We start from the raw sequence: 25,764 nt of genomic DNA, 5'->3' as shown, positions 1-25,764 counted from the left end.
AACAGTGGCCTCCAAGGATGAAGTAACAACCCAAGCCATGGTTTATCTGTTGGGATGCAGCACCAAACTGTGATTTGCAAATCAACTTCAAACAGTTATTTGAGATCCTGGTTTGGTGGCCTCTTGCAAACAATGGTTTATTAAATACTGTTGGTTCAGATATCACAGTGAACCATGGTCTGGCATTACATTCAAAACATCTTCATGCTCTGTTCAGACACCAAGCCAAACCATGGTTGGCCATTTTGCACTAACCCTAGTTTGGAACTGAGATTATGATCTTCCAAACCCTGCTTGTCTGCTCTTATTTTTTGTCCCCTTGGTTTTGTATGTTCACTCTCATTTCCATCATGCAGCAGCCCCTGGAGGGAGAGCTATGGCTCACCCATGACATCATGCAGGCCGTAGTTAGCACAAGCCATAGTTTGCGAAACCCACTTCAAACCATGGTTTCCAAGTTGGGCTTGCCAGTCAATTGCAAATCAGTTTGTCAATTGAGACATCCTGCAAAATCACAGTTAAGCTTACTTAACCCTGATTTTGCATGATGTCGCAACTGGGCGACAGCAGACCCTGAAGGTAACAAAGTTTGGAAAACCCCAACATAAGAGGTGGGTAGACAAGGCAGGAATGAGTAACTTGTGGCCCTCTAGATATTTGGGCCTACAACTTCCATAGTCCCTGACCTCCGGCTATGCTGAGGATTGCTGGCCAAAACATGTGGACCCACAAAACATGTTTAACCCATCATTGCGTTAAAGGGAAGCTGCTGAAAAATATCTGCATGCCCGAAACAGTAGTACATATAGAGATTACAATGTGGACCCTGAGTGAACCAGGATCTTGTAGAGGATAGGTCTCCTCTACATTCTTAACTAGTTGTGTGTGGGGGTTGGGGGGGGGAGATGTTGGGGGAAGAACCTCTGAAGGGTTACTTGCTCTGATGTAAAGGGCTGTGGGTTCCTCTGAGAATGAAGATGGTCTATTAACGTAAGCAGTTACTATGCACACAAGGCAATTTGCACTAATCTTTCTGTCTGTCTGTATCACTTCCACTTACAGCTTTTCTACAGCGCATTCAGCATGCGTCAACAGATGGCCCAGCTTTGTGAAAACAAGCAAGCAACAGAAAAGAAAGAGAGGGGGCTGCTTCCTTTTACTTTGCCCCTCCAGAATAAAAATGCAGCGGTTGGCAAGCCTCTCGAGCCACCACCCTTTCCCTGTTACGGGCCCTTGTGCCTTTGAGAGCTGGGCCAGCTGCAGAAAAATAAAATTCAACAGGGGCAGCTTATCCCAGCACAGAGATGCAGCGATGTGGACAGGGTCACTTGTTGCCCTTCAGTCTGTCAGGCTGCTGTTCGAGGCAGGAGCCTGCCACAAAGGAGGGTGGCAACCCTAGACAGAGCAGGGGGAAGTTGGAGGCGTCTTACCTCTCCCGGGAAGCTTTGGGAACAAAGTCACAAAACTTTCAAAAACGCAGTCCGAAAGCATTATTCATTGTTTTGCTTTGCCTCGTTGTTTCCGATCTGACTTTTATCAAGGTTGTGGAACAGCCCTTTGAAATCTATGACTAATCAGGAGGTCTAGAAACGCACAATACAACAATCGATTGCCTTCATCCCCTTTCACCAAGTGTCTTTGCTATGCCCCGAGCCAACTCTTCTACTCCCATGCTAACCCAACATGGGCCTGCGCAAACCAGTAACCTTGCTGACACCTCCACTGCCACATGACCGTCCCCCACAAACACCACTGTACCTTTCCCAGTGTTCCTCGCCACATCTCTCTTTCTATCCCTGCTTGTCTGGGTCTCTTCAAACTTGGATGCAAAACATGTGTGGGGCGGTGTGTGCGCCTGCTTGCACCTGCTGGCCCTGCCTGATGTGCATTTGCCATAACTGGTGAAATGTATGCACAGAGGGTCTCAATGTACAATCTGAAGACGATGCCCATTTCAGGCTCCCTGGTCGCACATGCTGAGCCTGCGCATGGACACTTTGTCCATGCGCCGACTCTTTCACGGGGTACATCGAACACATATATGGGGCGGAGCCAGTGGTACCAAGCCTGCCCTTCCCTCGATGCGTATCCAATGGAATGTGTAAAATTCTTTAAAGTCACCTGCAGGACTGGTCTGGACAGAGACTGGGTCCCTTCTACTTTCCCACAAGTGTCTGGCACCCCTGGATGCATTGAGAAAATGTGAAGTCACAGCAGAACCAAACCGACTTGTCGAAGGTCACACACAGAAGCAAGGAGGAAAAACAATGAGGAGCCCTGTCGCAAGCCACTAGGTTATCCTTCCTCACATTCTCATCGAAGATTTTTGATGGGAGCCAGGTTTGTTAAAACCAGATGAAAAGGTCTTTTGTTGTTGGTTCAGATCTCAGGCACCTGATGCAGTTATGCTTGAGTGACTGCATGGTGGAAATATGGGCTCAGGAGCCCAGGGAGTGTGTGGCGAAGGAACCGGTTAGCTCAGTGGCAGAACACATGCCTCGCATGCAAAAGGTCCCCGGTTCAATCCCTGATGTCTCCACTTAAAGGGGATTGGAAGGGGCCTCATGAGTCATCTAGTCTATCTCTGTCAATGCAGGACCAGGACTGGGAAGGACCCCATGTGAAATTCTGGAGAACTGGTACCATGTCCTTGGAGGTCTGCTCCAGGCATAAGGAGCATCACGGGCACATGAATGGAGATATTTAAGGGGAACAGGAGATCTCTGGTCAGCTGAGAATAAGGGAGCAAAGGTGATAAGTAAGGACATAACCATGATATGAGAGGAAAGAAATGGGGAAGGAGTAAGTTGTGTGATATTAATTGCTTTAGAAAACAGCTTGCTTTATGGGAGACGTTAGACCCCAAACACACATTAAAGGCATAGCTAGCAGCCACGTCTTTTTTACTCTACAGCAGGCACAGAAGCCCCCAGTCCAGACTGGGACTCTAGCTAGAAGGGGGGTAGGGGGCCTTTAACCCTGTCCCCTTCTGTGGCCCCAGCCGGGATTGGGGGGTCCCACACCTGCCATTTATTTTGTGAAATAGTGATTCATTTGCTTGATTAAAGCAAACGGATCATTCTTTGGCAATATATATTGCAGGTGTAACCCCACCCCCAATCTGGATCACAGTGGGAAAAGGGATAAAGCCCCCTGACACTAGAGTCTCAATGCCGATTGGGACCCTTGCAGTTACTCTAGAGTAAAAAAAGGCAAAAGCTAGCCGTGATATCTTTAAAGTAACTTGTGCTTTGGAAACCAAGACTGTCCTCTGTTCAGGAGCAGGGCATTCTGCGTGGTTGCCCCACTCTTGTGAGATGAGCAACCCCAAAGAAATGTTTCTGCTGTTCCTCTGTGGTGTTTTGGCACCTATGTAAAGCGCATTTGTTTAAGAAGCCCTTTGGATCTGCGGAGGTCTCTAGATGGCTTCTGCTGCTGTAGTGCTTTTGTTCTGGGCTGGGTGCGTGTTTAAGTTTTTTAAGGGGTTTAACATAAATAAGGAATAGCGAGATTATTCCCAGAAAACAAATTGAGGGAGGTCAAAAGAAATCCAGATTGCTTTAGCAGTCCCTATAAAGAAGCTCAGGAGGTGACTAGAGGGGGCTACATGGAATAAGACCGGGTCCCTGGTTTTGTTGCCAAACCTAGTGTAGAATATGATCGTAGCTTAAGACTGGTTCCCGCAGCTTATTTGCAAAACTACTTTCCTGCTGCAAGCTATTTATTCTAGCATCAACTCCTGCAAGAGGCAACTAAGCCAGAGTTATTGAGTCTAGCTTGCTGTCCTACACAGGGAGCTTTCAATCCAAAGCACCATGAAGAAAATAATAATAATAACAACAACCACCACCACCACCAGAAATATTTCCTTGACGGAACGGGCAATGAAACAGTCTCTTCTTCACAACATACACAGGGAAATGCATTTTTAGAACAAGAGTTGCGCAGCTTCAAACCAGATCCAAGTCAGCTCCTTCCTCTGGGAGACTTCAAATCCAGTTGTTTGGGGGAGTGGCATGACCCGGTGTAAAAGGGAATCCTGCTCCTGTGCCTCCAACAATTCTGCAGAAAAGGGCATTTCAACGGGAGCGGATCACCGTGTTACCGTGCTGCAGGGGTGAGAGAAGCTGCACCAGCCAAAATTCCCTCTTTGGACATCTATTGTATCTGGTTATCTAACCGGGGGGGGGGGGGGGAGACAAAGGCAGAACCCTGTAACACGCAGCTGTGGGGTCCTGCCAGAGAGAACTGGCTGACGTTCATGGGAAGAGCCCCCAACACAGTGCTTTACACTTCCCTCACAGGGGTGAAAAGCAACTGATATGGCAGAAAGAAAAGGGTGCGCTGGGGTGAGGCCTGTACTTGTTTCGGAGCCCCCCCATGGCTCCTGCCCTACTGCATAGCCCCACCTTGGCTTCTCGTTCCTGATCACATGACGGTGTGTCAGAACCTGGGTACCCATCACACACACTTGTTGTTAGGAACAGAAAAGGAAGTGTGGAAAGGAAGTCTGTATACTGTGGGGACCCCTGCGGTGTGATGTGTACTCTGCACACAGAGATCCATTCCCTCCCTGCGTCTCTGTTTGCAGAGTCCAGACTACCTCCTCTCCGGGGTAGCAGGCAGGTGCAGTGGAGGCTGGTGGCACCAATGTCAGTAGGGCGGCGAACCTGGTCCATGTTTCGGTCAGAACTCTAACAGCGTTATCCAAGGTGCAGAACCTCGGAGAGCTCCTGTAGAGTTCTGACTGGTTCTGACGAAACTTGGAGCGGATTCACTGCCCCACTAACATCGCGCCACCAGCCTCCACTGGAGTCCAACACATCTGGGAAAGGCTGACTTAGCAGGGATGGATTCAGAAGGTAGTGGGGGGTCCCAGGCATGAGTGGGGCGCTTGATGCAAGAGAACTACTCCGCTATCCGCTGAGCAGCTGAAACCAACAAAGAGTTCATCTTGACTCGTAAAAGTGGCGACACTGATCTGCTCGGTGGCAGCGTCGCATGAACTTTAACAAATACATACAGAATTTCCAGAATATTGAGCACATCAGCGCACGCTCCACAAATGGTGCGTTAGTGAGTCATCACGAGCAATTATGAGCTGAGCTGTGGGTGCAAATGCATCGTCTTTTAGCACAGAGACAAACCATGCCTGCAGACTGAGTGTCAATATTGTGAAAGGGGCCACAAAGTATTTAAAACAACAACAAAACAAAAACAAAACTCAAAAATGGAACAAATGTAATCTGTTCACTGAAATGTGGGTGAATAATGCAGAGTGTGCTTAGGACACCATTGAAGCGAAAGCCAAAGTTGATGCTGGTGACCCATCATCTGGAGCAGACCTGAGCTTCCCAAACCACCTCAAATTACAGCTTAAAAGCCACTGTATGCATTCCCCCGCCCCACCCAGATTTGGTTCTCTGATCACTCTAGTGTCTCTCAGTGCTGGCAAACTGGCTTTTAAGGCTATAGCTAGATGGAGATTCATATTGTAGCAGGCTGGCGAAGATCCAGCACAGAAAACAGGTGTCAGAGAACTGCAGCTCAAAATTTACATATCCCTTATGCTGTTGCCTGCACATACGAGCTCTCCCACATCCCAACATCAACAGAACCAAGCAAATTTAACTTTCCCAGCTTAACTAAGCATGTGTTGCACAGCTTAAAAATGTCTGCAGAGGCTGGACCCCTCCATACCCCAGAGGCCTATAAGCATTCGCCAGTTTCTTCTATCACACTTCCAACGTGCCAAATGCTAAGCGATCGCATTCACACTGCAAAATGAATCGGGAACTATATGCAAGTTATGCATGAAAGAAATGCAAAGAGAACAACAGGGAACGGAGGGACCCACATTCTATCCACCATATGGCCACCAAGCGCCCAAAACAAACAGCAGGAGCCCCGCATGTCGGGCGGAGCAGTAACAGCTTGCGAACTTAGGACAGCAGCATCATTTTGGTCTTCCATGTCCACACAGCCTAGCCTAGATCCTCATCCAGCCAATACTGTGCCACACCAGCAGAGAGGTGCGGCAAGCAAGGGAATCACCAGAACTGGTACAAAATCTCACACGTATTTAAAGTTTGGCAAACGGTCACAATGTTAATTATGTCTTGCATATATATATAATCCCAAATCCTGCTGAGGAATTGTAAGGCAATGAGTATCAACTTGCCAAAATCTTTTTACACCTTTTCCTTTCTTTCAGTCCCCTCAATGCAACAGTATTGGGGAAAGTTGGAGGGTAAAAACCCGAAGTCTGCTTTTTCTTAGAAGCACGTTTAAGAGAGCCATGAGGACTAGCACCAAACCCAGAGAGGCTAACGCATCCCTGATGGGGAAACTGGAAATTCTGGCACAGCATGCCCCACCAAAAGTTCACTGGTTGTCCTGCTTTGGAGAGAGAGAATCATGAGGCGGTGGCGGGGGACAATTTATGTATGCCCCATCCCTAATCCCAAATGTACTGATGCCAGCTGTAGTTACTTCAAGGGCGAATGGAGACACTCACCGTACATGCTCAGGGGCACCCTTCTTTGTGACTCCTTCTGAACAATAACACTGCTGGGATCTGCCCTGGGGCAAGCGGGTCGGAGCCCCTCGTTCAAAGCAGATCAGCACACCCAGATCCACAGATGTATCTGGGGAGAAGGTGACACAGGAGCACCTCCATGGTCAGGCCGGGATTCGAACCCAGGTCCCGGAGCGCCTAACTGCCCAGTCCTTCCGCACGACCCCTCCCTCGCGTGCCCAGCCCCGCGAGCCCAGCTTGGAGGCGCCAGCGACCCCCCGGCTGCCCTCCCCAAGCCTTCTTCGGCCCCTGCCCGCAGGGGAGCGAAACCAGGGTCTCCTCCACCTCGGAGAAACGTGCACGCGCAGGAGATGTCCGGCGCAGCAGGTGCCCGCCGCGGGGCTCGCAGCCCCGGCAGCAGCCTCGCCCGCCCGGCCCCCGCCCCACGCGAGCCCCGCAAGCGCTTACCGCCGCAGGAGAGCGCGCCCAGCAGCAGCGCCAGCAGCTGCAGCGCCGAGCGCATGGCGGGGCGGGCGGGGCGCGCGCGGGGGCTCTCCGCGGGTCCGCTCCGCGCGGAGCCAGAGCGCTCCGGGTCCGGCCGGGATGCCTCGGGGCGGCCCCTCTCGCGATCCGGGCTCCGCGGGGGCGGCGAGAGGGCGAGTCCGCGGAGCCCCGCAGCCGCTCGGCGACGTCCTTCTGCCCCGGCGCGCCCTTCCTCGGGAGGTCTCGCCTTTCCGCCCCTGACGCGCTCCGGCTGGCTCGGGAGAAGGGGCGATCTGGGAGCCCGCGGCGGGTCCACCCCGCGCCGCCTCCCTCCGGGCGCGATGCTCCGCGGCCGCAGAGAAACCTTGCCCGGCCCGCGCTCCGCGCCCGCCGCTGCCTTTGTCCGCCGACGCGCCGCTGCCGCCTAAACTGAAGTCCCGCAAGCGGCTTCCCAGGTACGACTCCACGCCGGGGGGACGGGACGCGGGGCGGGGGGGGGGGGACCGTGGCCGAGCCAGCGGACCCCGATTGGCCCTCGCCCTCCAAAGCGGCCGCCTGACTGGCTGGAGGGATTCTCGAGCGCCGATTGGCGAGAGCCCCTGCCTGTTTGGATCGGCTCCCGCCCACTGTCTCTCTATAACTGGGGCTTGGCTGGAGGGGTGGGTTCGTTTATCGGTCCCTGCTGCAGCATCAGGGCCAAACTTGAGATGCTTCATAAAAAAAAAAAAAAAAACGAGGGGGCGGGGGAAAGCCGCAGAGCCGCTTTGCAGATTTCCACCTCTCCCTTCGGGATCCCAGCCTGGCTTGGGGTGGTTTGATTCAATTAGTGTGGTTGGTTTCAGGCTGCGCTTCTGCCCATCCTACGCTGGGAGTAAGTCCTGTTGAATTCAATGGGGGTTCACCTGAGCGGACGTGTGCAGGGCTAAACTGTTAAAACAGTAGTAATAATGGTAGAAGATCTGGAGATCTCGGATAATCATAACTATTATCGTTAGATGATTGGGAGGCAGTCTGGAGCCATATGGAGGGTTTTACCCTTAAAGGTGGCCTAAAAATAATGCAATAAAATATAGAAGAGATGTTGTTGTTGCTGTTCAGTCGTTTAGTCGTTCAGTCGTGTCCGACTCTTCGTGACCCCATGGACCATAGCACGCCAGCCCTTCCTGTCCTGCGCTCTCTCCCGGAGCGTGCTCAAGTCCATATTCATTGCATCGGTGATGCTGTCTAGCCATCTCATCCTCTGCTGTCCCCTTCTCCTTTTGCCTTCAATCTTTCCCAGCATCAGGGGCTTTTCCAGTGAGTTTCCATCAAGGAAAGGAAAATGGTGGTTTGCCTTCTTGCTGTGGCTAGGGTGGCCATCTGCAGACTTGGAGACAAGAAAAAAAAAAAAAGAAATTCCAAAATCCACAATCAGGCAATACTTCAATTCAGACCCAACAAATATGTGCAAAATGGTGGGCAAGCTTTCAAAAGTCTCCAGACCTTTTCATCAAGCAAGATAATACAAAAGGAGTGTGTGTGTGGGGGGGAGACTTCAACATTGTCAGCCTTCCCCCCCCTTCTCCCCACTTTTTCAGGGCTAAGTAGGGGGAAGCACTTATTTCTGATCAGATGCTGATCAGACATAAATGCTTTCGCCTCAGTGGCAGAGAGGGTGAGACTAGGGGAAGAAGCTGCCAGGCCAGGGGAAAACCACATGGGCCTTATCAAGGCCATGGGCTGGAGGTTCTCCATCCCTGCTTTAGCAGAAAGGCAGGATAGAGAATTAGCTTCCATTTAAAAACAAACAAACAATTTGGTATCATCAGTCATGTTATTGGATAGCGTGCAGCTAGTACAAAGCTCAATTAAACAGAATTTTAAAATATCATAAAACATAACCAGAGAAAAGATATGGTGCATAATTCAGTCTCCAATCAGAATGCAAAGTAAAGCCATCAGCAGAAACACAAGGAAAGAGTTTGACTTTAGCATTCCTTAAAAGCTTTATTGAGCAGAGATGCACTTGAAGATGGTGCCTCTGAACTTGTGCAGAGAGTCTTTCCCTCTCCACTGAATAATCACAGCCAGCTCCCCTCCACACACATATGCCAGGGGACAAGGGGATGGGTCTCTAGCAGGCCGTGGGGTTCCTCATTCCTTGAGTTTCCACCTCCTCCTTTTGACAGAAGAAGTTACCTCTTCAGCCTTTTAACTCACAGACATAAGGGGCAGTGGGCAGACACAACTCCAGGCATGGACAACTTGTGGTCCTCCAGATGTGGTTGGACTGCAATTCCCATCATCCCTTACCATTGGCTATGCTGGCTAGGGCTGATGAGAGTCAGAGTCCAACAACATCTGGAGGACTACATGTTGCCCACCCCTGGAGAAGGACATCAGAAGAGCTGTGCTGGATCAGACCAAAGGTCCATCTAGTTAAATGGATCAAATAGCAGGTGATGGGGTTGACCCTCCTCTGCCTGGCACCCCAAAGCGCCATTGTTGTTGTCATTATTTCGCACTTATAAAGTACAGTTTTCAAAGCACTCTACAGAGAAATGTAAGCTTGCGATCTGATAGGCACGCTACAAAAGGAAAAAAGAAAGGGGAACGAGGAGGGGAAGCCTTGGAGCACCTGCACATTCACTGCATGGTGGTGGCAGCAGGTTGTTCTTGCCCTTTGCCATGATGTTCTTCCTAGGAGGTGAGGAGGAGTGCAGCTTCCCAGTGGACTATACTGGGCGAGATGAACAAAGAGTCTGACCTGCATAAAGCAGCTACCTATGAAGTCTGTCATATACCTACTAATCGCTTCTCAGTCCATCTCATGCATCCGATGGTTTGATCAGGACAGATAAAAGGAAGTAATTCTTCGCACAAGTGCATAGTTAAACTGTGGAAGTCGCTACTGCAGGCTGTAGTGATGGCCACCAGTTTGGATGGGTTTAAAAGAGGATTGGACCAATTCCTGGAGGAGAAGGCTATCAATGGCTACTAGTCCTGATGGCTATGTGCTATGTCCAGTACCAGAGGCAGTGAGCCTATGTACACCAGTTGCTGGGGAACAGGGGTGGGAGGGTGCTGTTGTGCTCATGTTCTGCTTGTGGGTTCCTGGTCAACAGCTGGTCGGCCACTGTGTGAACAGAATGCTGGACTAGATGGACCCTTGGTCTGATCCAGCATCAGGGCTCTTCTTATGTTCTTATGATATTGCCTTATGCAGCTTTATTCCATGATACTGCTGTGCCTCTGTGGCTTCAGAGAACATCTAGCCTGTATCGTGTGTGTATACAAACAACTATTTGTATCTTACCACGGTGTACACCCATCTTCCCCAACCTAGTGACCTCCAGTAATGTTGGGTCTGCAACTCCCAACATTCCAAGCAGTGGAGGCTGGTGGCTCCGAAGTCAGTGGAGTGGTGAATATGCTCCAGGTTTCAGTCAGAAGTAGTCAGAACTCTAAAGGAGCTCATCAGGGTTCCTCTTATGACTGGGACCCCCTGACCAACTCCTTAAGGATCTCTTGCCTCCCTAAGAGTCCCACCTTGCTTCTTGCTTCCCACCTTCCCAGTAATGTGGGGTTTAGGCTGCAGACATGGGGTGATGGGCACTTCAGACACCTGGGTCTTAACCACAACAGTTTACTGGTAAATTAAAGCAAGCAATTTACAACTAAGGGCACAATTCTGTGTATGTTTAGACAGAAAAAAAGTCCCACGCAATTGGATTGTGCCCTAAAGGTATTTACAGAATAGAGCTGAGTGATACAAAAGGCATTAAAAGAGAATAAATGTTGCAAAAATGCAAGTTCCTCTACCCTAACTGCATTTAGACTTCTCCAGGCTGCTTCTTCCTGCTCTTTTTTCCTGCTCTGGTCTTTCTGACTCTCTCTCGTCTTCATCCCTCTGATTTCTCACTCCCTTTTCATTCCCCAAACTGCAAATACTGTTTCAAACCTGAAGAAATGAAACCTAACTCAGGAAAATGAAACCAACCAGAGAAATGAAACTACTCCTCTTAGGGTTACCCCCTCCCAACAAAAAACCCTCAGGCCTCTAGGCCTGACTTTTACTTTTCCTTGGCTCTGTAGGCCTCAAACCTTCACAGAGGTATCCAAGGAACCCTGGATAGCTCTTTTAGAGTTCTGACTGAAACCCGGAGCAGATTTATCACCCCACTGACATCAGAGCCACCAGCCTCCACTGATTCCCAGCCAGCATGGACAACATATCTGGAAGGCAGATATGTTGGTGAAAGCTGATGTATATGCAAGCTCTCCCCATTTTATAGGATGGAGGACTTAGGAAAAAGAGACAGAGACTTGTCCATGCTGCGTCTACAAATCTCTTGCATTTGTAGGTTCAACAAGGGATAAATCCAATAAGAATCCAGACTCTCGGGCTGCAATCTCCAGCCCTGTCAATCCACCACTCTCCCCAGTTGACTAGCTGTCTGACCAGTTTTCTGCTGCCCTAATGAAATGAACAGAGAGATGCCATGTAGACTCATGATTGTGAATCAGGCCCATTGTATTCCTGGCTGTGCCATATTGTGATGAAACTGTGAGGCCAGAAGTTGATTAGCTTCTCTCTGAGCTATGCCAGTGGTACCAGTCAGTGTAAAGGGATGCAGAGTCACCAAGCTGGAAGGCTCCTGATGTCCTGACACAGGATATCCAGTGATGGCCAAACTACACGTTATATGCAAACAAGTGTAACGTGCTGCTAGATTTTTCCGTGGGAAATTTGCCATTTCTAAAAATAAATGGTTTCATAAAATTAACTGGGAATATAACATAAATTAATTGGGACAGGCCCCCTTCCAGAAACGAGCATTTCTGCTTGTTTCGGGTTACCTCCATAAGTGCTCAATCACTGTTGCACGAGTGGTGGGCCCACGTGCTCAACAGAATTATCAGGACCACACACACACAGCCAGTCACCACTGGATGCTAGCTACCCCAAGAACTAAGCCAGAATGCTTATCAGCAATGGGTGAGCAATAAATAACATCAATGCACCAGATAGTATGTTTATTTTAGTGCTATGCCGAAAATTTCTCCCACATTTTTTTGGCTATTCTCATTCATTTTGATAGAAGAGAAATGGCTTTTGAAAAGAAATTCAAAGGAGAAGACATTTCAGAGAAATTCTCATACACCTGGTTTGGGGTTCTTGGGCTTACCTTACTTACGAGGTGGCCGAGGAGTGTGCACAAGTGTCCTGTCTGTTATCGTACAATGATCTCTGTGGCAGCCTGTAGCCTCCTCAGCTTCCCGCACTTCAGTTAAAGCCATCATGAGGAAGACGTCAGGAGGCAATTCCTCCCATGGGGCTTTTTCAGTACAGAAAGTGCAGGTGTCTGGGAGGCTGCAGAGCAATGAAAAGATGTGCAATAGAGAGAGAAAACACACACAGCACCCTCAGCCACCTCACAGTGACTAGGTAAGCTCTAAAATGCCACCAAACGAAATTCAAAATTTTGCCTCCAAAAAGTGGAAGCCTCAACACAGGTGATGCTTTCGCCACCTACAGAAGCAATGCAATAAACCAAAAGCCCTGAGGGAAAAGAAAGAACGTGTGCTACAACCCCTGCCAATAGTGAGCCTCATCTGTGAGAAACTGCTGGAGAATTTCTCCTCCCCTCGGAGAACTTCAGTGAAATTGTCCCCCCAGTTTCTCTGCCCACAAATAAGCCAGAGAATTTTCAGAAGCAATGTGTACACAGCTGTAGTTTATTTCCAGACAAGCCTTTTATCACCTTGCCTTATTTACGGAATTTTAAAGGAGTGGGGATCCAGACATCATCTTCCATGGGTAACCCTCCCATGTTTTCCCCTCACTTCATCTGTGTTTTGTTGTTCTACAGAAATTCTGTCAAGGAGAAAAAGATAGAATAGCTGCACAATATCTTTTGATTGGTCTCACTGGGTGCCATCCACCTGGAAGCACTCAAAGACAATGTGATATATATAAACAAAGAACTCTTGATAGTCCAAATACATGTCAAGCTCAGAAGGTCTCCAGCAGAAAAATATACATCAATTTCTAAAGAAGAGTGGGTGAATTATAGTATCTTTATTTCATTTCATTTATTACATTTCTATACCACCCCATAGCCGAAGCTCTCTGGGAGGTTCACAAAAATAAAAAACCATTAAAATGCATTATATGAATATAAAAACCACTCACGTAATGACATAAAACAAATAACACAAAAAACAGCAACATATATCTAAAACAATTTAAAACAATCAGCCAGAGACAATCAGAGACTCATTATACACTGCCAAATGCCTGAGAGAAGGCATATATGCCATCTCTGGTAGAAAAAATAAACATGTATATATTTTAAAAGTTACCCTTGCATACATATGTATTTTTTTCTTACCTTTTCGGGTTCTCTTACTAGATGGGACTTCACCAAGAAGTAACTATATGAAAATTGCTCTGAGTTTTTTCCTTGGAAGAAGAAAAGGATGTAAAAACCAGAATAAATACATTTTGTTCAGGAGCTAAATTCACCTGGAGCTTTGAAGCATTTGACAGTTTTCACCCTGCCTACTAGGAATAGCTGTGGAAGATAAATGTGAGGTAAGTAAAGAGACAGACCACAAAGGCCGGTAGTCTGGGTGAGGAGAGGCTGTTGGGGTATAGCTGGGGTTTCCAACATGGTGCCTATGGGCACGAATGTGCCCATGGACACTTTTCTTGGCACCCACCACCCATCATGTGTCTTGTGGTTTTTATTTTATCTTATATAAGAATATGGTAGTGTAACACTTATTACTAGAGATCTACCAGGCCAATTTTGCTCTTTAAAAAAAACACAAACTGACGCTTGAGCAGTGTAGACCTGCAGAAAATTTTGAAAGTTCAACAAAGTTCAAAGCTCGAGCTTTCAAAGCCAAACAGTATGTTTCCATGCCCTGGCCAGGAGCCTGAGATGGTTGAGGAACTACAGCTGCTACATAGCTTGGTGCCACTCAGGTGCTGAGGGAGAAAAACAGAAAGGTGGAGGGAGGCCTTGGGGTTTGCAAGCTGGACCCACTCTTGTAGTGGCCATACTGGCAGCAGCGATGGTGGTGGAGGCAATGGCGGCAAATGCTCTGAGGCGGTGGCACAAGAGGAAAAGCACTGGCCCTAGGAAAAGCTGGGTTTTAAAATGTGAGGAAGAGGGAAAGAGGTGGGCTTCAGGCCTGAGGGGCGGAAGTGAATATTGTTCAGTGCTGACAGGTGTGAGGAAGCGAGGGCCAAAAGCCTTCAGTTGCACTGAGGGAAAGTAACCTCCATACAGCTTCTGGAGGACTGACATAGCAGGAGTCAAGGAACGATATGTTTTGCCCCCAGACTACTAACGCTCATGGTGACATCAGCTTTACACTAGTCTATATAAGAATACGCTAGTGTAACCATTATTACTAGAGATCTACCAGACCGATTTTGCTCATTTTTAAAAAACTGAAGCTTGAGCAGTGTAGACGTGCAGAAAATTTTGAAACTTCAAAAAAGTTCAAAGCTTTAACAGCAAAGAGTATGTTTATTTGCTCTGCACCAAACGGTCTCCTATCTCTCTACAGTTCAGTGCCGGTTTATTTGCTCCATGCCAAACAGCGTCTGATCTGACATCACTTTTTTTTTTTTTTTTTACCTCCATTACCTGCATCCTCCCACTTTCTTTTTGTCTGTTTCTGTTTGGGTTTGTTTTTATTCATTTTGCTTCACAGGCAGGCTTCATGGGGCGCTGCTAGGCCTCGGGGTGGTTGCTAGGGGCAATGGCCATGCTCTTGCCCCTCAGATGGTATTGTTTCAAACGGGACGAATCAGAGAGCGAGGAGGGAGGGGCTGCTGCTGCTCCACTCCCTGCACGGGAGTGTGGTTTGTGTATTTGTGTGTGTGCATGCATGTGTGAGAGAGGGAGGTAGTGAGCAGGGCGACGTGGCAAGAGTGGGCAGTGCGCACGATCAGCAGCATATTGCATGGTGCTGATTCGGCGCAGGTGAGAGAAAGGCAGCATTTTTTCTTCTCTCCCCCCATCTCACCATTTGTTTTTCAGGCCCAGGTAAAGGTGGGGACTTGGAACACCCCCTTTCTCTGCAACAGAGGAGGGTGGCCTGCCTATGCTTTCATGCAATGGGAGGGGGTTCTTACTGGAAGGAGGAAGGCTAATTGTGTGGGTGAATGGGAGGGAGGTTGGGTGGCTGGAAGACCCCGTTTGTTACAGTATTGGGAGGCTAGCTTTAATGTACATGGAAGAGGTCGTATTATTGGGATGCTCATTCAAGTGAAGCTGATGTGGGACTTTATTTATTTATTTATTTATTATTAAATTTATTAATCGCCCATCTGGCTGGTCACCCAGCCACTCTGGGCGATGTACAACATACAATAAAACAGTTTAAAACAATAAAATTCTACAATAAAAACATTTTCTGAAATACCCTAACCCACCCCAAATGCCTGCCTGAGCAACCACGTTTTTAATGCGCGGCGGAAGCTCATTAAAGAGGGGGCATGGCGGAGTTCCCTAGGGAGGGCGTTCCACAGAGTGGGGGCCACCACAGAAAAGGCCCTCTCCCTCGTCCCCACCAGTCTAGCTGTCCTGGCTGATGGGACAGAGAGAAGGCCATCTGAGGCTGATATTGTTAAGCGGCCTGTCTGGTGCTGCTGGAGGCGCTCCTTAAGATAGGCTGGGCCGGAACCATATAGGGTTTTAAAGGTCAAAACCAACACCTTGAATTTGGCCCGGAAAACAACTGGTAACCAGTGCAACTCCTTCAGCACTGGAGTGATGTGATCTTGCCGGCAGCTGCCTTTAATCAGGCGAGCCGCCGCGTTCTGTACCAGCTGCAGCTTCCGAACCGTCTTCAATTGGAAAGGTAAGAGAGAAAGAAGGGGGGAAAGAAGGAAATGCCCCTTGAAGTTGTTCCAGTCACAAGGGAAACAGCCAAACATATTTTCATCCAATCATTCTCAGACTACTAGCACCCGTGGCCACACAAGCTTTACACTAGTACCTTGAGAATTTTTTTTTTTTTTAAAAAATAGGTTCTTGGGCAGGTTACTTTTCTTTTAGCCTCACCACTTTGCCTTCTGGGAAATGAGCATTTGGTGAATGGCCATCCCTAGGATGACAGCCTTTTTATGAAAAGGCAAGCCCCCCTCCATGGCAGCCATTTTGTGGGAGCGCCTATGACTCTCAAAATCCCCCCACTGAGCCAAAAAGGTTGGGGACCCGTGGGATGTAGTGTGTGCTGTGTGCTGGGAGGACATTTTGATATTCGTCAGGGTCCCAAAATGTTGAAAGCTTGTTCTGCATAGGAGATATTGGGAATGGTTTATCCATGATACAACCTCCTACCATCCCTGCTGGCTCTCAATTTCTTCCCTTTCTCACCCCAAAAGAGCAGAAATGTATTTCAAGGAGAAGTTCAACATGAGGAGACATTTCTGAATGTGAGCTGTGCTTGTTTATTAGAGCGCCAAGGCCTGCTGACATCTTCAGGCAGTCTGAAAGGATCACTCTGGGAGCTGCTGAGGAAAGGCAAACCGTCTATCAAAGCCCTCAGATCTGTGACAACATAAGCTAACATTTCATTTTCCTCGTGAAGAAACTCACATGCCTCTTTCATTGTAAATACTTTACTGGAAGTGTTTTCAGCTTTCCTTGGTGACAATTGCTTGGATGAGCTTGAGGTATTTGACACCTGAAGATGAGAACAGCATCCTTGGAGCTGACAACATTTGCTTGACCTTTGCTCATCTGGGCTGGTTGCGATGGACTAGGCCAGGCCCAGTGCCAAGGGTCAGCATAGTTGGGCACTTGCCAAGGGCCTATGCCATAGGAGGAGCCAAGGGGCTGGAGTTGCTCCTCCACTTCAATGTGGGAACCTGCTTGTTCACCCGCCTCTCACTCTGCCCCAGACCACAGTAGTGGTGAGAGGGAGGAGCGGTAGATGCCCCTGCCGACTTGCTCCCTGGCTCTCTGCCTGTCAAGCAACGGTGAGAAAGAGGTTGAGGAGCAATAGCTGCTGGTGGCAATGGCGGTAAGCAGGGGGCTGCTAGGGGTACCTTGCCCAAGGGCCCTCCCAACCTGGAGCCGGCCCTGGTCTAGGCAGTGGTGAAAGCCTCTCTTTGGGAGAGGTTGGTTCAATCTGAAGTACTGTTTTGGGCCTTTAAAGACTTACATGGCTTGGGTCCAGGCTATTTCAGAGAATGTCCCCTCTCAGATGAACTTCCCCAAGCACATAGGTTGTCAAAGCTGAATGTTTTGATGGCCAACATTGTCTGATCTTAGGATGGCTGGCACAAAGGGCAGGGGCTTCTTTGTGATGGCACCCTATTTATGGAACTCTCTCCTTAGAGAGGTTGGGCAGACCCATTCACATTTGGTTTGTAGGAGACTAAACGAAGACTAAATTGTTCCAGCCAACATTGTGGGGAAAGCGGCCTTTGTACCACAATATAAAGTGATGTTTCATTGGAATCTGCTGCGATTGTAGATTGGCAAATGTTATTTATGCTGTTATTAAAAAAAAATACTTTTCATTGATTTTATTCTATTGTATTGATTAGATTTCATTGTTTTTAACTGTCTGTTCCCCTGAGGCTTTTTTGATGCATGTGACAGGCAGCCAGGCCAGGATTCAAGGGTTTGGTACTTTTTTTTCCAAAGCCCTAAATAACTCAGAGTCAGAACCAGGACACGTGAGAGATCATCGGACCCCCTGGTGGCCTGCTTGGTTGCTGCGCTCATCAGGAGATACCCTTCTGGAGGTACTGAATATTTTGGAGGTCCGGTCCATTGCAGCTTCGAATAGGGCCTTTGGTATTGCAGTGCTCACTCTCTGGAACTCCCTACTGCTACAAATTAAGAAGATGCCAACTTTTCTGGGTTTTCAGTGCCTACTGAAAACACACCATTTTCCAACAGGCATCCCATGAAGATCACTGTGTCCTCTGTATGAAAAATGGCTTTTGTACATTGCTTAGAAATGTCCTTAATGTAAGTGATTCATAAATATCGTTAAATGAGGTTCTATGACCCCCCTGGCAAAGGCGAAGTACAGGCTGAAGGGGCAGGATTGCAGCTTGAGATCGATAGGCATATGGTCAAGGAACACCTAATTACTTTGAATAAGTTCAGATCTCTAGGTCCAGATGAACTGCATCCTAGAGTAATAAAGGAACTGGCAGAAGAACTCTCAGAACCGCTGTCTATTCTCTTTGAGCAATCATGGAGGATGGGTGAAGTGCCAGATGACTGGAGGAGGGCTAATGTTGTCCCTATCTTCAAAAAGGGTAAAAGGGAGGAACCTGAGAACTGCAGCCCAGACAGTCTGACATCAATCCCTGGGAAAATTCTGGAGCAGATGATAAAGCAATCCATCTGTAAGCACCTTGAAAACAATGCCGTGATTACTCGAAGCCAACATGGATTTGTCATGAACACATCATGCCAGATGAATCTGATCTCATTTTTTGATCAAGTCACCTCCCCTGTGGACCGTGGGAATGCTGTAGACATCATATACCTCGACTTCAGCAAAGCTTTTGACAAAGTGCCCCATGATACCCTGATGAGCAAACTAGCTCAAAGTGGGCTAGATGAAACAACAATCTGGTGGATCCATGGTTGGCTTCAAAATCGGACTCAAACAGTGCTTATCAATGGGACCTTCTCCAACTGGGGAGAGGTAACGAGTGGGGTACCGCAGGGCTCAGTCCTGGGCCCAATATTAATGACTTGGAGGAGGAGGTGCAGGGAATGCTGATCAAATTTGCAGATGACACAAAATTGGACGGGATAGCTAATACTTTGGAAGACAGAAACAAAATTCAAAGTGATCTGGATAGACTGGAGCACTGGGCAGAAAACAACAGAATGACATTTCATAGGGATAAATGCCAAGTTCTGCACCTAGGAAAAAGAAACCAAATGCACAGTTACAAGATGAGGAATACGTGGCTCAACAACACTACAAGCGAGAAGGATCTTGGAATTATTGTCGATCACAAGCTGAATATGAGCCAACAATGTGATGTGGCTGCAAAAAAGGCAAATGCTCTTTTGGGCTGCATTAATAGAAGCATAGCTTCCAAATCCTGGGAGGTACTAGTTCCCCTCAACTCAGCACTGGTTAGGCCTCATCTGGAGTACTGTGTCCAGTTCTGGGCACCACACTTTTAAGAAGGATGCAGACAAACTGGAGAGGATTCAGAGGAGGGCAACAGAGATGATCAGGGGACTGGAAACAAAGCCCTATGAGGAGAGACTGAAAGAACTGGGCACATTTAGCCTTGAGAAGAGAAGACTGAGGGGAGATTATGATAGCGCTCTTCAAGTACTTGAAAGGTTGTCACAGAGAGGAAGGCCAGGATCTCTTCTAGATTATCCCAGAGTGCAGGACATGGAATAATGGGCTCAAGTGACAGGAAGCCAGATTCCGGCTGAACATCAGGAAAAACATCCTGACTGTTAGAGCAATATGACAATGGAACCAATTACCTGGGGAGGTGGTGGGCTCTCCCACACTGGAGGCATTCAAGACGAGGCTGGACAGCCATCTGTGAGGGATGCTCTGACTTGGATTCCTGCATTGAGCAGGGGGTTGGACTCGATGGCCTTGTAGGCCCCTTCCAACCCTACTATTCTATGATTCTATGAAATAAACAAATAAATACATTAAAGCCCAAGGCTTCAGTCCTAAACACATTTACTAGGGAGTAAGCGACAGGAAGCTCTGGTGTGGGCTGGTCCATGAAGTCATGAAGAGTCGGAAGGGACTGACCGAATAACAACAACAAGCCAGCTCACTGGACACAATGAGACTTAGTTCTAAGTAAACATGCCTAGGATTTCACTGTCCTCTGTCCAGCTAATTGGACTTTGGAAGACCCACGCATGAGTCTCATACATTTTAAACTGTGCTGTAGCCAGAGTTATTAAGGAGGGAAAACAAAAACAAAACCTTTACATTCCCAAGGCCTTGGAACCTGAGGTTGGGCTGGGATCCAGGCATGGCTCAGTTAACCGTCTGTCTAAACTTTCCAGTAATCCTATGTTATTGAATGTCATCACCTCCCCAGTTAGAGCAGTGGGGCCCAAAGTAATAATGTTTGGAATTCAAACGTGGGATTAAGGGAGGAAGATGATCACAAGGGCATCAGTCTCTCCGTTACCTACCTATGCAGCAAGCAAAATGATGAAGAGCACGCCCTGCTTGCAGGGGTCAAGATAACCAGAGGCCTATTTCTGGAAGGATGGTGGAACTGAGTGTGTGTTGGGGGCAGGGGAAAGAATGAAAAGAAGAAGAAGAAGAAGAAGAAGCAGCAGCAGCAGCAGCAGCAGCTCCATGCTAATGTCAACCTGATGGATTTCCCCAATTTTGCAAGGTGAAAAAAGATTCCAAGTATTTAATGAAGTTGGGGAGCGGGGAGAAACAACAAGTGGGACTAGAAGGCTTTTCAGTAGGGCTCATCATAAAATAGACATGTAAATAATTTGCGGGGTGTGTGTGTGGATTTTTCAAATTCAAACTTCCTTTGAAGTTTGTATATCCAAATCAGATTTATGTATTTGTTACTTTATTCCCAGTCATGGGCACCACTGGATTTAGGCTGCAATCCTGTACCCACTTACATAGGAGTAAGCCCATCGAACTCAGTGGGACTCAGTTCTGAGTTGGCATGTACAGGATCGTGCTGTCAGGGGGTTAGAAACACATTGATCAAAGGGCTCATTCTGGCAAATTAATACTTGACACGTTATTCCCTTGAAAACCTATCAACAAGAGTGGTTTCATGTTTATTTCTAAAAGTGTACCTTCAAATTCTGAATTTTGTAAAATTAGAAAGTGAAAATTGAATGTGAAATTTGTAGTGGAATGCAAGATCACCACAAGCAGCTTCAGTTGTACATGTTATATGTCCATGTTGCTTGATTTCTTCATCAAATCAAGTTAAATTCAAGTGACATAAAACTCCCTGACGCAGCATGTTACTTGAGATGTTATTGTAGTGTGTGACTTGATATCCTTGACTTCCTTTTAAAAAGGAAATTCTAAAGGCAAAAATTACAAATAATTCCAACAGGAAAAAAAAGTGGAAGACAACGGAAGATGCCAATGTGGCTTCACAAAAAGCTTAGAGATGACCTGAAAACAAAAAAGCACACATATAGGAAGTGAAAGGAAGGCCAAGCTACAAAGGAAGAGTATAGGCAGGTAGCACAGAATTGCAGGGATGGCGTCAGGAAGGCTAAAGCTGAGAACGAGCTGAGGTTAGCGAGGGATGCTAAATGCAACAAAAAGGCTTTCTTCAGAAACATGCATAGTAAAAGACAGAGGGAAGAAATGGTGGATCAGCTATTAAATAAGGATGGCAAAATGATAACAGATGACAAGGAAAAGACAGAAGTGCTCAATCCCTACTTTGGCTCAGTCTCCTCCCGAAAGAGGGTCTATGAGCTCCCTGGCAAAGGCGAAGTACAGGCTGAAGGGGCAGGATTGCAGCTTGAGATCGATAGGCATATGGTCAAGGAACACCTAATTACTATGAATGAGTTCAGATCTCCAGGGCCAGATGCACTGCATCCTAGAGTAATAAAGGAACTGCCAGGAGAACTCTCAGAACCACTGTCTATTCTCTTTGAGAAATCATGGAGGACGGGTGAAGTGCCAGATGACTGGAGGAGGGCTAACATTGTCTCTATTGTCAAAAAGGGCAAAAAGGAGAAACCTGGGAACTACAGACCAGTCAGTCTGACATCAATCCCTGGGAAATTTCTGGAGCAGATTATAAAGTAATCCCTCTGTAAGCACCTTGAAAACAATGCAGTGATTACTCGAAGCCAACATGGATTTGTCAAGAACAAAACTTGCCAAACTAATTTGATCTCATTTTTTGATCAGTTATCCTGCCTTGTGGACTGTGGGAATGCTGTGGACATAATATACCTCGACTTCAGCAAAGCTTTCGACAAAGTGCCCCATGATATCCTGCTGAGCAAACTAGCTCAAAGTGGGCTAGATGAAACAACGATCCGGTAGATCCACAGTTGGCTACCGAATCGGACTCAAAGAGTGCTTATCAATGGGATCTTCTCAAACTGGGGAGAGGTAACGAGTGGGGCTCAGTCCTGGGCCCATTGCTCTTCAACATTTGTATTAATGACTTGGAGGAGGAGGTGCAGAGAATGCTGATCAAATTTGCAGATGACACAAAACTGGGTAATACCTTGGAAGACAGAAACAAAATTCAGAGTGATCTTGATAGGCTGAAGCGCTGGGCAGAAAACAACAGAATGACATTTAATAGGGAGAAATGCCAAGTTCTGCACCTAGGAAAAAGAAAGCAAATGCACCGTTACAAGATGGGGGATACTTGGCTCAACAGTACTACAAGCAAGAAGGGCCTTGGAAGTGTTGTTGATCACAAACTGAATATGAGCCAACAATGTCATGTGGCTGCAAAAAAGGCAAATGCTACTTTGGGCTGCATTAATAGAAGTATAGCTTCCAAATCCCGGGAAGTACTAGTTCCCCTCTACTCAGCGCTGGTTAGGCCTCATGTGGAGTACTGTGTCCAGTTCTGGGCACCACACTTTAAGAAGGATGCAGACAAACTGGAGAAGGTTCAGAGGAGGGCAACAAAGATGATCAGGGGACTGGAAACAAAGCCCTATGAGGAGATACTGAAAGAATTGGGCATGTTTAGCCTTGAGAAGAGAAGAGAAGACTGAGGGGAGATAGGACAGTGCTCTCCAAGTACTTGAAAGGTTGTCACAGAGAGGAAGGCCAGGATCTCTTCTCAATCATCCCAGAGTGCAGGACATGGAATAATGGGCTCAAGTTACAGGAAGCCAGATTCTGGCTGAATGTCAGGAACAGCGTCCTGACTGTTAGAGCAGTATGACAATGGAACCAACTACCTAGGAAGGTGGTGGGCTCTCCCACACTGGAGGCATTCAAGACGAGGCTGGACAGTTATCTGTCAGGGATGCTCTGTCTTGGATTCCTGCATTGAGCAGGGGGTTGGACTCGATGGTCTTATAGGCCCCTTCCAACCCTCCTATTCTATGGTTCTATGATTCTATGATATTCTGTCCCTCTTGCAAAATCAGGTAATGCTGGAACCGCAATTGCCAAATTCCATAGTCTTTGGTGCAATCATGATTCTGCAGTAATGTAGCCATGTACTGCCCGAGTATGAATGTGAAACCTCATAGTTCTAAAAGCATAATGCCCTACTGAGAGCCCAAAGGAAACACAAAATATGACCTTTTTTGCTATTTCATTGGCACTTGACTGGGTTAATTTCCATCAAGGCTCAGTTTTCCAGTATAAGATGAATTATAATGTGCATTTGATAATTAACTAGGCATGTTTATTCTTCTACTTGCAAACTGGCAGCAGAAAGTAAGTTTAGGATGGACAAATTTCATTTTCTCTCATTTTCCAAACTTCATCCCAAACGCCGAGAATGTTTTTTAAAGGTTTGCTTGAAAATTGGTACACAATTTTGAATGCATTTCTCCTAATACATTTTAGGGTTTAATCCTATGGCCACTAGTCAGTGGCTAGATGGCCATAGGATTGGTCTGTTCCCCGGAACTGACCTTGGAACCCGCGCTCCAAGGTCAGTTCCCTGAGAACCGATCTTCACCCCCTCCCATGCTGCCTTGTAGGCAGCCCTGATTGGCTAATAAGAGGAGTGTGGAGCAGTGAAAATGGGGCATTCCTGGGGGTGGGGCGGGGCAGGGTGGGGAGTGCAGACGTGCCTTTCCGACACTTCCTATGTGTTGTCTGCCCCCCCCCCACTCCGACTTTCTGCGGGTAGACAGCTGAAATTGAAATCGGCTGTCTAGCTGTGTATGCAGGGTGCCCGAAGCGCAGAGGGGAAGATCCCCTCCACGCTGCTCCTGCCCTGCATTGGATAGGTGGTCACCTCTGAGTTTGGAGGTGGCTGTCTATCCCGATAGGATTACACCCTCCATGTATTTTTACATTGCATTTTTATGTATGCAAATTTGGCTACTATACACATTTCTGCAAGCAATTTTTCTAATCTAATGCCCTTTTAAACATCATTTTCACAAATATACACATTTTTAATGCAATTTCCCAAATATGTGCATTTTTGTGTGAATATTTTGATTGGAGAACTGTATTGCAAATTTGGAGAAGTGCAAATTTAGAAGGAAATTTAACCTAGCCTTTCTTCTGGCAGAAAGGCTAGGTTACTCACTTTTTCTGAGTGCAGAAGTTTTGTTTTTCATCTGGATACTTTCAAACATGGAAGCCCTCTACCTTCAGCCCAGTATGGCCCACTGTAGGAATGGCTTTAAGCTTTGATTCTGCTGAATGTGTAAACTGAATCTTACTTTGGACTCAAAGGATCTGAATTTTAGTGCTGGGGCAAAAGCTTGGGACCTTGGGTGGAACATATGCTTTGTATCTAGACAGTCCCAGGTTCAATCCCCGGCACCTCCACGGCTAGGAAAGAATCCTGCCTGAAACCTTGGTGAGACACTGCCAGTCAGTGTCGACAATACTGGGCTAGATGGACTGAAGGTCTGACTCGGTATAAGGAAGCTTCCTTTGTTCCTATTTAAATCAACATTGTATTCAGAATCATGAGCACTAGAATCTTTATGTTTAGGGAAAGGGCTACTGCTGCCAGTCAGTGTTGACAATACTGGGCTAGATGAACCAAGGGCCTGACCCAGTGTAAGATGGCTCCCTATGTTCCTAGGCTTAGGAACCCCTTCTGTCTATGTACTGAGCACAGTTTAATTTACTCTCCAAGCACAGTCAGAGGGTAAATTAAGCACGTACCAGGCAAGAAGCAGCAATACAGCTGTGTTTTGAATGTACATCAGAACTCTCTTATTGAACTAATCTGTTCTCCTTGTGCAAGTGACAGTCTAAAGAGGTTAAAGCTAGCACAGTTTGGGAAGGCGTGTGCGCAACATTCTTTTAATACCCAGTGAGCATTTATTATTTGTGTATGATCTACAATGTAAACAAAGAAATCCTCACCGATAACAACAGAGCAGTACATCAACATGGGGTTGATGCATCTCTTTGTGTGCATCCTGGATGCATGAATTCCACAGCTTTTTAGATAGTTATCTAATCCAATCAACATGTTCATATGAGGAAAAAAGGACATACACGTTCCCTGCAGAGGTGGCTTATTCTGAAATGCAGGTGGGCATTTTGTGCCATGGACTTCTTTGTGGCCATAAGATCTAATATTCTGCCTCAGAGATTAGAAGGATCTTGTGAGTCAGCCTTCACCACCTGGGTGCCCTCCAGTCATGCTGAACTACAGCACATCCATCATCCCCAGCCAGAGAGCACCAGGTTTGGAATGTTGGGTCCCTTTTAAAGGATAAGAACATAGGAAGATATGAACTTGATGGCCTTGTAGGCCCCTTCCAACCCTACTATTCTGTGATTCTATGAAGAGCCATGATGGATCAGACCAAGGGTCCATCTAGTCCAGCATTCTGTTCAAACAGTGACCAACCAGCTGCCCATGGGAAGCCCACGAGCAGGACACGAGTGCAACAGCACCCTCCTGCCCATGTTCCCTAGCAAATGGTTTACATAGGCATACTGTCTCTGATACTGGACGTAGGACTTCGCCATCAGGATTAGTAGCCATTGATAGCCTTGTCCTCCATGAACTTGTCCAGTCCTCTTCAAAGCCAAATTGGTGACTATCACTACATCTTGTGAAAGTAAATTCCATAGTTTAATTATGTGCAAAGAAG

At 47.2% G+C, this 25,764-nt stretch overlaps 1 protein-coding gene across 2 annotated transcripts in view; it reads right to left on the bottom strand.

Moving 5' to 3' along the window:
- Window positions 1–7,465, bottom strand: part of PODXL (podocalyxin like) — an 84,008-nt gene extending 76,543 nt beyond the window's left edge. The window contains exon 1 of one of the 2 annotated variants that reach the window (XM_084809062.1): window positions 6,986–7,465. In XM_084809062.1, coding sequence (XP_084665188.1) covers window positions 6,986–7,040 — 55 coding nt within the window. In that variant the 5' untranslated portion in view covers window positions 7,041–7,465. The remainder of the gene's footprint in view (window positions 1–6,985) is intronic. The other variant, XM_084809063.1, reaches the window with a different exon arrangement.
- Between the last annotated feature and the right edge of the window lie 18,299 nt (window positions 7,466–25,764).

The sequence above is a fragment of the Heloderma suspectum genome, chromosome 7 (assembly GCF_057233095.1).
Source record: "Heloderma suspectum isolate Gila_16-S chromosome 7, 16-S_ref, whole genome shotgun sequence".
NCBI lineage: Eukaryota > Metazoa > Chordata > Lepidosauria > Squamata > Helodermatidae > Heloderma > Heloderma suspectum.
Note: the sequence above shows the minus strand (reverse complement) of the source record. Positions and strands in the feature narration are given on the sequence as shown.